Here is a 12,581-nt window from a genome sequence, read left to right as displayed (position 1 = left end):
GGAGCTAGCACTGGCCCTGGGGGCTGCAGGCAGGATCCGGAGCAATCCCAGCATGGGCTGGAATCTGCCTCTGGGGTGTGACGGTCTCACCCTGAAGCGGAGGTGGAATGGCTGTTCTTGAAGTGAGACTGAGTGAGACGCCCCCAGCAATGTCTCAGATCAACCACACGCTCTCCAGAGAGCTTTGCAGAGGTGTCACAGTGAGTCCTGTTGGACACAGAGCAGGACAGACCCTAGGCCCTTCTGCACCGAGCATACAGGCCCCTACCACACGAACTGAAGGAGCTGTTTGCCTTGATGTGGGCTGCTGCTAGTGGGAGATCTGGCCATGTGCCTTGGCTGCACTTTTGACGCATTTTTGGCCAAAAATAGAGACCTGAGGGCCGGAGCTTGGATCTGAATGGGGGTTGCTTGGATTTGGGCTGGTCCCTTTGGCCCGTTTAGATTCAGACATTTTAAGACCAGAAGGGAGCTTTGGATAGTCTAGTCTGACTTCCTATACAACGCAGGGCAGAGGGTCCCCCAGTGGTGCCTGCATCCGGCCCGTGTCTTGTGACCGAGCTAGAGCCAATCTCTGAGAAGGGCCCGTGGAGAGAGGGAGGGTGGTGGAATCAGAGGGCAGACATGGACCTAACCCTCCCCAAAGCCCTCGAGGGGGTTGGAGCCAGTGCTCTGGTTCGAGGTTTGGGGGAGGTTCAGAGGGTGGTGATGGAAGCTGTCTGCCAGCTCTAGCCCTGGGGAGGGGGGGGGTGTCATGCTGCTGCTGAGAATTCAGGGAAGGGTCTGATACCCCAGAAAGCCCCACGTAGCTCCCAGTGTTAACCCTCCTGTCTGGTGGACGTCGTCCAGGACGCTACCCCCCCCAAGGCCATTTAATGTCGTGGTGTCTTTGAGCTCCATGGACTTGGACCCCGGAATAATCCCCAGGCGCTGGGTCTGGGCTCTGCCTCACTGCGTGTGCTCTGCTCTGTGTCATGCTGCCCGTGGCAATGCCTCTCTGCTCCTCCTGTACAGGGGGCTCTCGCTGTCCCTGCCTCGCATGGCTCCAGCAGGGAATTGCAGCCCAGGTTGCCAGGCAGTCCCCGTAACAGGACTGTATCTTCCCTCTGCAGAGACGCACACAGTGGAGCTGGATTGCTCGCTGCAAAGCATATGGGAATCTGGTATCTGACTGCTCAAACCCCCATCTTCCCCCGCCACCATGCGCCTGGGGGCCTGCTTCACATGACTGACTTCATTGTCATAGCTCAGCCTGGCCGAATGCACCCACCTGGCCAGCTCCGTTCGCCTGGGCTAAGAGTTGCAGGTGACCTCCTCTGGGAGTGATGGGCCGGCATTTCCCATGCAGCTGAGCCTGGTTATGAACTGTCCTTGACAAGGCCTAAATACAGACATGACGATAGCACCCAGACAGTCCCTACTCCTCTCTCTCCCTTGCAAGCCTCTGCACATCCCCTTTTGGGGCCACCTGCTCTAGGCACAGTTATTTTTCTGAGCAAAGACCTTTGAGCAGCTGCTCAGTCTGGCTTTTCCAGAGGCTCTGCCCCCTCTTGTCTCTCTGGCTCCTCCAGCCTTTTACAGCCAAGGGGTGAATTCTTAAAGCCCCGTTGCACCGTCATTCTCCAAATGAGCTGAGCTTCTGCGTCCCGTATCCCCTCCCTTATGAGGCAGAACTGGAATGCAACGTAGCTGCGGGTTCCAGGCTTCCCTACTATCCTCCCGCCTTCAGTGGATGAGTCGATCTGCCGGGGCTGCTTCCTGCATCAGTAAGTTGGTAATGTCGCTGAGAGTTACTGTCTGGCTGCCCGCAGTGAGGGCAGGACCTGCGGCTGTGAGAGCCGCTCCAGGGAGCGTCTGTTCTCCTCTCCCGGTGACTCCACACGCGGCACAACTCTTTGGGGACTGGCTTGTCAGGTCCTGACCTGGAGCTCTTCACTGCCAGGTTCGTCATTGCTATTCAGTGCTTTGCTGCTGACAGCAAAGGCGGGAACCCCACGGCTGTGTTCGTGTTGGGCGTGCCCACAGGCCCACCCCGGGATTGGAGCCCACTGCGCTGGGTGCTGTATGCTCTCAGCACTGCCCCTAGGAGCTGGCACAAGGTAATCATGAGGCTGGCATAGACTAGAACTCAACCTCCCAAACACAGCCCTTAGCAGATAGGGGCTAGTTGGCTCCTGCTCATCTTTACGCGAGAGCTTAATCTGAGCATGGGGAAAGATCTGTGGGATTGCTTGTCAAAGAAGTGGTCTGGGCCATGCTGTTGGAATGGACCAAGTGCTTGGTGTAGGGCACGATCCTGCGTGGGCCTGGCATGGCCATGCTGACTGGGTCAGTCTTTTCTAACTCTTATTTCAGAAACAAAATCTCTACCCCAAGCAGAGTTTCAACCCTGAAAATGAAATCCTGGAGGTCCGCAGGAGACTATGCAGTTGCTGTCGATCTTACAAGGAAGGCTCTTGGATACTATCTTCATGGGTGGGAGGGTAAAGATAGATAGATTTCACTGTCAGTGCCTGGTCTCTGGTTTTCACATCTGCTTCTTTCTCTTACTGGCTGGGCTCCAGGTTCTCTAACACAAGCTGAGTCATTCTGCTCCTGGCACTTACCCAAGGCTCTGTTTTGCCCTGGGTGCTGGAGGCGGTGTGACCTCTAGGACTAGCCAAGGTCACTTTGACTGGCAGCAGAAGGGCCTTTGTGCACAGCTGCCCTCTATGGCTATGCGGGAGGTGGAGGATTGAGGGGGCTTGGGCAGGTCCCCCTGGATCTTGAGGGGCTGGCTTGTGCACAGCGGGACACTGGCAGCCTCATTCTTGCTGCATCTCGGGGTTCTCTTGGGGCCGAGGGATGTAGCCTCTCCCTGGAGCTGTGCAGCTCAGTGTCCGGTGCTACGTTAATGGACGTGGAGTGGGGAGTTCCCACCATGGCAGTGACGGGAGGAGACGGGATGTTGTGTCAGCCTGGCCCATTGCAGCTCACCAGCACTGGCAGCTTCGGAGCCTGCCCGTTGGATAGCTATTCAGAGCCGGCAGCTGCCTCCACCACCACGCTGAGCAAACCAGCGGTTGTTGTCCAGGCGTCTTGTGTGTGGCAGTCACTGCACTGCAGCCTGCGTCTCCTGGCTCCTTCGGGGACCCCCGCCCGTGAGAGCCTCCTCTTCTCACAGGAATATCCGGGCTGCAGTATCCACATGTCCGCTTGAGGGGGTGCCTCTGCTTTTCCTCCCTGATGCAAATACAGCCTTTGCAGAAGGGTCTGGCACTGATAACCCCGCTGGAGGGGCTCTGGGATGGGCAGTGTCCAGCCCTGGACTCAGGCCAGGAAGCACTGCTAGGCCAAGGGACCAGTGACCGTGTGAAGGTTGGATGGCAGGGCTGGTAGCGATGGTTTATCTGCCTGAGAACCTTCGGAAGGGGATTCCTGGGGAGGTTGCTATCTAGCTGTAGTGGCTTGCCAGATATCGGACCATAATGCTGCTGATCGGATTCTCATGCTCTTCACTTCCTCCTTCAGTCATCACTTGATGTTGTCAGCCACGCTCTCAAGAACTTGTAGAGCTAGAAGTGACTGTGTTCTTCCTCCTGCAGCTCTAGCAGTCTGTGGCAGATCAGCTGCTGAGGCCCTGTTGTGATTGCTGTAGGAGAGAAGCCAGGTGGCCATGGGAAGGACGTGATCTGCATGACCTAAATCGCCGTACTAACCAGAGCTGAAAGCATGTGGTGGGACTGGTGTGCGGATACCTCCGGAGCAGTACGTGGGTCTTGGTCCTGTGAGCAGGCAGTTCGGTTCCTTTTTGTCTCTGTTACCTGGGACTGGGTAACTAACGGATCCAGGAATTAGCATCACTGGTGCCTGAATGGTGCTGGTCTGGGGAGATGTTCCTGCAGCGTCCCTGAAGGGTTAACTGTGTTTGAGCCAGACCGTTACAGCTGGATTCTTTGACCCAGCTTCTCCAGGCTCAGACGGGCTTTGAAAAGCACTTTCAAGTGGGAGGTGTCACCAAGCGCCTTCTGCAGAGTTCAAGGAGTGGAGACACGGTGTGGTGTTGCTGTGACAGCCAGCCAGGGGTGGTTGGTGGTGACAGATGTGGATGGATTGAATAATTCACCTTTTCACCCAGAGATCTTTGAGCTCTTTGCAGAGGCGGGTGAGTATCATCCATGTTTTACAGATGGGAGACCGAGGCACAGAGTCTCTCTGGAACCCAGGTCTCCTGGCTCCCAGCCCAGTGCCCTGTCCACATGGCAAATCACAGGAAAGCTTGGCTTGAGTATCAGTTGCTGTTGACTGAACTGTGGAATTGTCTCCCGAGGGAAGCAGTGGAAGCCCCTTGCTTAGCCCACATGTAGTGCGCGTGTGTTCCCACGGGGCACAGCCTGTCAGAGGCTGCCTGGAGCAGGGCTTGAGGCACTTGCTTGAGTGACTCTCCCTGGGGTGCAGCCTCTAAACTGCTGTTTCTCCTTGTGTGTTTCAGGCTCTCCTTTCACAGCCCGTTGCTGAGTTTCCAGGATGCAGGCCCAGTCTGTGCTCCACAGTGGCTACTTCCACCCTGTGCTGCGCTCCTGGCAGACCTCGGCCACGGCCTTCGATGCCTCTAACCTCATCTACCCCATCTTTGTCACGTAAGTGAGGGCTGGAGCCTGTGCTCCCAGCTGGGAAGGCGAGAGGAGATCTCTTGGGGACAGACAGAGCCCGTGGAGCAGCTTCCTTGCTTCAGAGAGGTCACACAAAGGGGCAGCAGCTCCCGGCTAGTGTACAACCCCTGAGTCTGCAAGCCACCCACCTAGGGACGTGAGAGCTGCCATCCAGAGCAGAGCCGTGGTCCCTCTACACCAGCATCCTGCCTTTGGCTGAGTGTGCAATGGGAGGGGCAGGGCAGCTGCTCTGAATTCCCTTCGCTGCGGAAGTGGCCATGGGCATGTCACCCCATAGTAACCTCTGTCTCCGAGGGGAAACTGCTCACTGCCACCCTTCCCTGGACCTGAATCAGCTTGTCATCTGTGACTGGCCTGGCGCCTCTCCTGGGGCGGTTTTTTAACCCTCCCAGAAATGCCAGGGCTGCTGAGCTGAGATGTCTGTCCTGGGGCAGCAGAGCCTGTCTGCGTGCACTGCCCAGTGGGAGCGGTTTCTGATGTGGTCTATGGGACGCTGGCAGGCTTGGAGCTGTACATCCCCTCCTGAGCATGCTGTGTTTGAATGAGGCCATGACCCCTGTGGAATCTGTTGTGACAAAGTGGGGATTTTCCCTTGTTATGTGAACATTACTGTTTCGCATGAATGCTGTGTGTGCCTCAGTTTCCCCTCAGTGTATTGCACCAGTATCTAGGTGGTGGGAATAAGGGTGTGTGACTTTTGTGGGGGTTGCTCCAGCTGCCTGCACAGATGCTGCACAGGGGGAGAACCAGAGCCCTGGCTCTGGGCTCCCCTCCCCCCAAGATGGACTTGGCTGAAAGTCACTGATTTCTGTGCTAACAAGTTCCTGTCCTACGTTGTGTTCCTGTCGACTAATAAACCTTCTGTTTTACCAGCTGGCTGAGAGTCAGGGTGCAGGGCCCTCTGGCTTCCCACAGCAAGTCCTCATCTGGTGCAGCCACGCCAGGGTGCATGGTCCATGTACACAATGAAGCGCCGCCCAAATAGATCCGGCTCCAGCCTTTTAAGAGCCCTCTCTATGGCTGCATAGCTGAATGCTCTGAGGTCAGACCCAGGAACATCGAAGCTGTGTAAGCTTCTTGCCCTGGAGACAGTCTGCTCAGAGAGTGGAGGCTCCCCCAGAGTCCTGACTGGCTTCATAGGGAGTAGTTCCAGAGCATTGCCTGGTGACGCCGTGACATCTGGTCTCTTGGACGGTTCACCAGGCTGTGAACTTGCTTCATTGTGAGCCCCTCCCTGAGTGGCACCCGCCACAGCCTCTGGGGCTCGGGGTAAACCTGGCCTGGTTGCTCTCAGGGCTGGGCTCTCCTGGGCAGTGACGTTCTCTGCCTGTGGTGGGAAGAGCCCATGCAGATGATCCTCTGTAGCTAGCACTGGAGGCAGAACTGGCCAAGCGCTGGTCTCTGCCCGCTGCGGTGACTCTTAAGGGGGCACTTGGGACGAAGCTTACTGGCCCTCCCAGCTGCAAGGGAAATGCAGTGTGTGCGGCTGGGGTCGGGGCTTCCTCCTCTCTTCTCCCCACCTCCGTCCCCCCAAGAACAGCATGAGACCCTGTGGATCAGGCTCAGGAAGTTGAGACTGTAACCCCTAGAGAGCCGGAGAGCTCCCTTTGTAACCTGCCTTGGCCCTGCTGCTGCATGGCCTTGTTCTGCTCTCTGGGGAGCTCCTGGTGGCTCTGCACTGCAGCGTCGAGGTCTAAGCTGCTGGTCCCCAGATGGATGATGCTTCGGCTCATTGCAGAGCTCCTGCTCTGGGACTGGAGTGGCAAGGGGGTGGGATGCCTGTTCCTGCTGCTCTCCATCACTCCCAGGCCCACAGGGAGAAGGAGGCTGCCTGGCATTGGGCCCTGGACGCTGTGTTTCTGGGAACTGAGCAGCTGGTGCAGGAAATGGCTGAGCCCAATCTCTGGCTCGCTCGCTCAGCTGCCCGACTTTACACACAGCCGACATGTCCGGTCACGGGGCTCTCCCTGCTTGCAGCCTCACTTTGTGGAGAGCCCAACTCTCACTGGCTGTTTGTCCTGTTTGACTCCCCAGTGACAGCCCCGATGCCGTGGAGCCAATCGCCAGCCTCCCCGGACAGGCCAGGTAGGAGTCTGCGGAGATCGTTGTGCTAGGGCTGTTCTGCAATCCGGACAGTGCTCCCTGCCGTGCACCTTATCTCAAGGGACGGGGCCTGAGACTGCCCAGCTCCAGGCTGCAGGGGTCAGGGTTGGGGGCCCTTATTGGCCATTCTGTGTCCTCCATCTGGGTCTAGCCAAGGACAACGGAGCCCCCACTGCCTCCATGTTGGGGATGCGCATGGCACCCAGCAGCCGGAGGGATTCTGGGAGCTGCACAAGGACACAGGGGAGGATGAACTGAGAATACACCCTCCAACTGTGAGCACTCACTGGGGCACTATGGGATAGCTACCAGGAATTCCCATAATGCACCAGTTAATTCCAGTAGCAGCAGGTGTCCCCTTTTAAGGCTGCTCTTCCCGTAGAGCGCATTGGCCCTGGCCGAGCCATGGATCTTACCAGGCTCCTGGCAGCCGTGCTCGGAGGCTGCCATTGTTGTCAGCAGGGCTCTGGCCTGGCTCCCCTGGCACTTGTGGAGGGGGATGTCGTGCCTGAGAAGTGGGCAGTGGCGAGGTGGGAGCTGGGGGCTGGGGTTTTTAGAATAAAATCCCTGCCCGTTTAAGTCTGGGGGACCTTGGTGGCAGGAGCTGGGGCTGAACAAGGGCAGTGCCTTCTGCCCTGTCATGCCCTGGGCCTTTCTGCCAGCAGTGATGCTGCTGGGCTTGGGGAATTGGTCCCGCTCACTGTCAGGATGGAGGGCAACCCTCTGCGACCTCTCTCTCCCCCCCCCCCCCCAGTGGGGTGGTGGCTCCCACAGTTGCCCTCCATGCATTTCCTGGCACTGCCGGTCCTGCCTCCAGAGCCGAAGTCGTGTAGAGCTGAGCCGCAAGTGTGAGGCTGGGCAGGGCCTTGTAATGAACGGGGAGATAATGGAGCGTCCCAGGGCAGAGCCCTCGCCCTGGGCTCGTCCCCAGGCAGCAGATAGAACACCAGCAAGCCTTGCCACTGCCCCCTGCCCCTTGGGAACCCCAGATAAGGCTCCAGGCTGCTCCTCCCACAGCTGCTCCCAAGATCTCCAGCAGGCATCTGCTCTTGCTGAATGCTCAGCTGCCTGCAAAGCTGTTCGCTAAGTGGGACTGAAACCTGCCCTGTCCCCGTTCAGGAAGCAAGGACAGGGTAAAAGTCACTGAGTGTTGGCCTTGTCCCCTGGCCAGGCCGGTGCGGGGGAAGGTGGGGAGGGGGAGAGCATGGAGTGTTCACCTGGACCCCCCCCCTCCTTCCCCCCCCCCCAATCCAGGCACCTCCATGCAATATCACTGGCAGGGCAGGAATGGCCATGCCTGTGAAAAACCCCTCTGGATGGGGGAGGAGAATGGGAGAGTCGGCACTGAGCTGCCTGCACGACCCTCTGTGGGCAGAGTGGGAGACACATGCAGCTCTCCCTATGCTGGGGGCAAGGCCAGCCTGGCAGCAGCTGCCAGGAGTTCCCTGTTGGGTGGCATGGTGAGAGGCCCAGTCCCCTGCAGTGCCTGAGGGCTGGGAACTTGGCCTTGGCATTGAGGAGGGTTAATGATGGGCAGGGCCACGCCCGGCTAGTCGCAGCCCTTTGGGCTGTGTGGGGGCTGCTTCTTGGGGATCCTTGTTGTTTGAGAGGTGTGCTACCCTGGGAATGGCCCTGCTCGGGGACACTGGTCTGGCACCCGGGCTGCCTGTGGGTAGCAGCCTGCCCAGCCGTGCCTGGCCTGCCGAGGGGCTGCGTGCACTAACCTAGCTCAGAGCCCCGGCTGATTTGTGGGTGGGAGGAGCACTGGGGTGGCCCTCCAGCACCACCCCCACGCCTGTGTTCTTCTAGGTATGGAGTCAACAAGCTGGAGGGGATGCTCCGCCCCCTAGTGGACGAGGGGCTGAAGTGCGTGTTGATCTTTGGCGTCCCCACTAAAGTCCCCAAGGTTGGTGGGGATGAAGGGTCACAGGGGTGTTTAATGCAGGGGCACAGGTAGAACTGAGGGATTGGGGGTGAAGGGTTATGGGGTGTTTAATGCAGGGGCACAGGTAGAACTGAGGGATTGGGGGCAGATCAGCTGGGAGGTTCATAGTCACCGGCTTTGTCCTTCAGTTGCATTTTCACTTGTTCTCTGAGATCTTGGGCTCTGGCTTGTCAGATCTTGTAAGCTAAGCAGGGTAGAGAGAGGACAGCACTTGGATGGGAGACCTCCCCGGTCCATCCCAAGTGATATGGGTGGCTGTGGAGTATGCTGTCCTCGTCCGTGCTGACCCCAGTGCCACCCAGTGTGGCGCTAGGGGTGCGGCGCTGCAGGGAGAGGTGCAGATGACTCAGTAAGGGGCGCTCACCCTTAGTGTTGACACCTGGGTGGTGCTAGGGGGCAGTACTGTGCTGTGGGGAACAGGGTGGATGGCTCAATAGGGAGCACGCTCTCCATCAGTCACTGGGGGAGCTGCTGGCGTTGGGATGAGATGTAAATCCACATCTGATCCCTTACTGTTCCAAAAACTCCCTGGGCCCTTTCCAGGCTCCAGTTCCAACAGGATGTGGGACCCTCCTTCCTACACCCTCAGCTGTGTGCAGAGCAGCTGCACCTTCATGCCCATGCGGGGTCTGTGTTTCTGTGTGGGGCAAGGGGACCCGGCAGAGAGGTGAGGCCTTTGGCCCTGTGGATTTACAGGGGAGCATCTCTTCCCCCTGCAGGATGAAAGGGGCTCGGCTGCTGACGTTGAGAACACCCCAGCCATCCAGGCCATAAAGAAGATCCGTTCCTCCTTCCCAGAGCTACTGATTGCCTGTGACGTCTGCCTGTGCCCCTATACCTCTCACGGGCACTGCGGTGAGCACCAGGGCAGCCACCCACCCTCCTCTGCATGGATCGATGGCCACGAGATGAGCCAGGCTGCCGGCTGGAGGGGAGGAAGGGCCTCGCTGGTGTGTGCTCAGCTAGTGGGCTCTTTGCTGGGGATGCACCCTGCCCCCTGTCCGCACATGACTTCGTGGTGCGATGTGCTGGCTATGCCAGGGCACTGAGCGTGGAGGCCAGGGGACCCTGGGGGGGTAGGCAGAATTAGATCAAAGGCTGCAGTGACTGAACAATGCACGGCCGGCCACTCCATTCTCCTCACACGTGGTCCCACAGCCAGGTGTGAGAGTTAGTTCTCTGGGCTCTGCCTGCCAGGGCCCTCCCTCCCCAGCATGACCACTGCGCCCCCCCCCCCCCTTTGTCCTAACCCTGCTCCCTCAGCAGTTGGGATGGACACGCCACCTCCAGCCGGCAGGGCCTTGGTCTTCTAGTTGGCTTCCTTGGCCTCACCCCCAGGCTGTGCCAAACCCCGCACCAGATTTCAGCCATCTCCAGGAACCTGCTCCCCCCGCCCAGTCACACCCTGCAATCCTGCAGAGCTGGGTGTGGCGTGCGGGCTCTCTCCCCTCTCCAGTGGCTCCTGTGCAGAGGGGCTCCTGGCAGTTCTGGCTGGTGCTCTGTGCTCCCCGTCTAACCCTGGGCTTGTCTTGCAGGGATCCTGCGGAAGGATGGCACCATCCAGAACGAGGCCAGCTGCCAGCGGCTGGCAGAGGTGTCACTAGCCTATGCTAAGGCAGGTGAGAGGGGTTCCCAGCAGCAGCAGGTTCTTGCTGGCTGCCTGGCTTCACCCTGCTTTTTGGCCCTACCAGGAACATACCTGAGCAGTGCTGAGGGGGGGTAGCAGCCACTGGCCTCTCCTTGAGGGGCTGTGAGCCCATCCTATCTCCCCTCGGCTCCACCTGCAGCTTCTGGGGCACTGGGGTGGCTGAACCAGTTGCTCTCCTCCAGCAGGTTCTGGCATGCGGTCCCCAGCCAAGCTGAGCAGTGGCTCTACTCCCCAGCCAGGTCCTGGCACTCCTGGCTGCTGGGACGTCAATTTTGAGTCCCCCCCATGGCCAGGAATGGCTCCTGGAGCAGGGACTGCTCCTTGCAGTTCTTCAGTGCCCGTGCTCTCTCCCTGCAGGATGCCACATCGTGGCCCCCTCGGACATGATGGACGGACGCATCGCAGCCATGAAAGAGGCTCTGATCTCCAATAACATGGGCAACAAGGTGGGCAGGGGCAGCACGCACGCTGGGGTCGGTCCGGGCTCAGTATGGAGCGGTGTCACAGCTGGAACTGTGTGCGTAGTGGAGGGGAGATGGTATGGAACAGGGCCTGTGGAGAAGGGAGCTCCCTGCTTTCCACAGTGGTAGGCCAGGGCGTCCAGTGGTAGCTTCCATGGGGCCACAGGGAGGGGCTTCCAGTGGATGGGAAGGGCATGCCTGTGGATGAGGAGGAGGGGTGATGCCAGGGCTCCTGCCTGGGGGGTTGGAAAACAGTACAAGAGAATTGCAGCAGAGACTTTCTCCCCCACCTCCACCTCCACGCTGGGCCGGGAGGCAACTGTGGTGTCCCTGCCATGTCTCTCCTGCCCCCTGCAGGTCTCTGTGATGAGCTACAGCGCCAAGTTTGCTTCCTGTTTCTATGGCCCTTTCAGGTGAGTGTCTCCCAGGGCAGGGGTGAGTGTGAGCAGTGTGTTGGCCGAGCTCCGTGTCTAACCCCAAAGGGTTTGTGCTTGGCCTGCAGATCCAAGCAATTTGAACGTAGGACTCCGGAGCCCCGAGCTCTGGGTCTGGGACTCTCACTAACTTGCGCTGAGCTTTGTGCCTCAGTTTCCCCATGTGTAAAATGGGGAATGTATCTACTTCTCCAGGAAAGGGATGGGGAGGGCAGACTAGTATTTGCTCCCACACAGGGATTTTCATCTGTCCCTCAGAGTATAGCTCTGCAGAGATTCACTCTTCCTCCTGCCAAGCCTGGAGATGACTTCTGCTCCCACCTGGCTTCAGCTCTGTTTCTTGTCAGTGCTCTCAGCCCTGCAAGCTGCTTCTCAAGTAGGGACACCTGGGGCAGGAGGGGGAGTGTGGAGTCAACTGGAACTGCTGCAGAACTGCACAGAGCCCATCTCACCCCAGAGAGGGAGTGTTGGGGATGGTCCCAACTCGCTGGGCTAGCAGGTCCATTGAACGGGCTGAGCTCTGGCTCAGAAAAGTGGGGAGAGGTGGGTGTGACGGATTCGGTCACAGAGACCCCCTTGGGACTGTCACCTGATGTGCTGAGACTACCTCTGAGCCCATTTTTCCTGTCAGCTTGGGACTCCAGAGCCCTGCCTTGTTGAGCCAGACACGCAAACCTACTGCAACACAGACCCAGGTCTGGTCCATGCCCCCAAAACTGCAGACTTTAACCAAAAACTGCTTAGCAGGTCACCTATCTCCAGACACCCAGTTCCCAATAGGATCCAAACCCCAAATAAATCCATTTTACTCTGTATAAAGCTTATACAGAGTAAACTCATAAATTGTCCGCTCTCTATAACACTGATAGAGAGAAATGCACAGCGGTTTGCTCCCCCAGGTATTAATCACTTACTCTGGGTTAATTAATAAACAAAAGTGATTTTATTAAGTATAAAAAGTAGGATTTAAGTGGTTCCAAGTAATAACAGAGAGAACAAAGTAAGTTACTAAGAAAAATAAAACAAAACACACAAGTCTAAGCCTAATACATTAAGAAACTGAATACAGGTAAATCTCACCTTTAGAGATGTTCCAATAAGCTTCTTTCATAGACTGGAATCCTTCCTAGTCTGGGCCCAGTCCTTTCCGCTGGTACAATCCTTGTTAGTTCCCTTTGTAACTAGGGGAATTCTAATGACTGCAGCCCCCTTTGTTCTCCTCCACCCCCTTCTATAGTTTGGCGCAAGGCAGGAATCCTTTGTATCTCTCTCTGGGTTCCCACCCCTCCTTCTAAATGCAAAAGCACCAGGTTTAAGATGAATTCCAGTATCATGTGA

The 12,581-nt window shown here is 57.8% G+C and overlaps 1 protein-coding gene across 2 annotated transcripts in view; it reads left to right on the top strand.

The window, feature by feature from the left end:
• The window catches only part of ALAD (aminolevulinate dehydratase), a 28,241-nt gene that overhangs the window by 7,436 nt on the left and 8,224 nt on the right, over positions 1-12,581 (top strand). The window contains exons 1-8 of one of the 2 annotated variants that reach the window (XM_074973557.1): positions 1,630-1,766; positions 4,472-4,619; positions 6,687-6,737; positions 8,565-8,661; positions 9,420-9,555; positions 10,236-10,319; positions 10,706-10,794; positions 11,167-11,222. In XM_074973557.1, the coding sequence (XP_074829658.1) occupies positions 4,507-4,619; positions 6,687-6,737; positions 8,565-8,661; positions 9,420-9,555; positions 10,236-10,319; positions 10,706-10,794; positions 11,167-11,222 (626 nt within the window). In that variant the 5' untranslated portion in view covers positions 1,630-1,766; positions 4,472-4,506. Of the gene's footprint in view, positions 1-1,629; positions 1,767-4,471; positions 4,620-6,686; positions 6,738-8,564; positions 8,662-9,419; positions 9,556-10,235; positions 10,320-10,705; positions 10,795-11,166; positions 11,223-12,581 lie in introns of those variants that run through there. The other variant, XM_074973556.1, reaches the window with a different exon arrangement.

Source organism: Natator depressus, chromosome 16 (genome assembly GCF_965152275.1).
Source record: "Natator depressus isolate rNatDep1 chromosome 16, rNatDep2.hap1, whole genome shotgun sequence".
Lineage (NCBI taxonomy): Eukaryota > Metazoa > Chordata > Testudines > Cheloniidae > Natator > Natator depressus.
The sequence above is the reverse complement of the archived record's forward strand: the minus strand, read 5'-3'. Positions and strand labels throughout refer to the sequence as shown.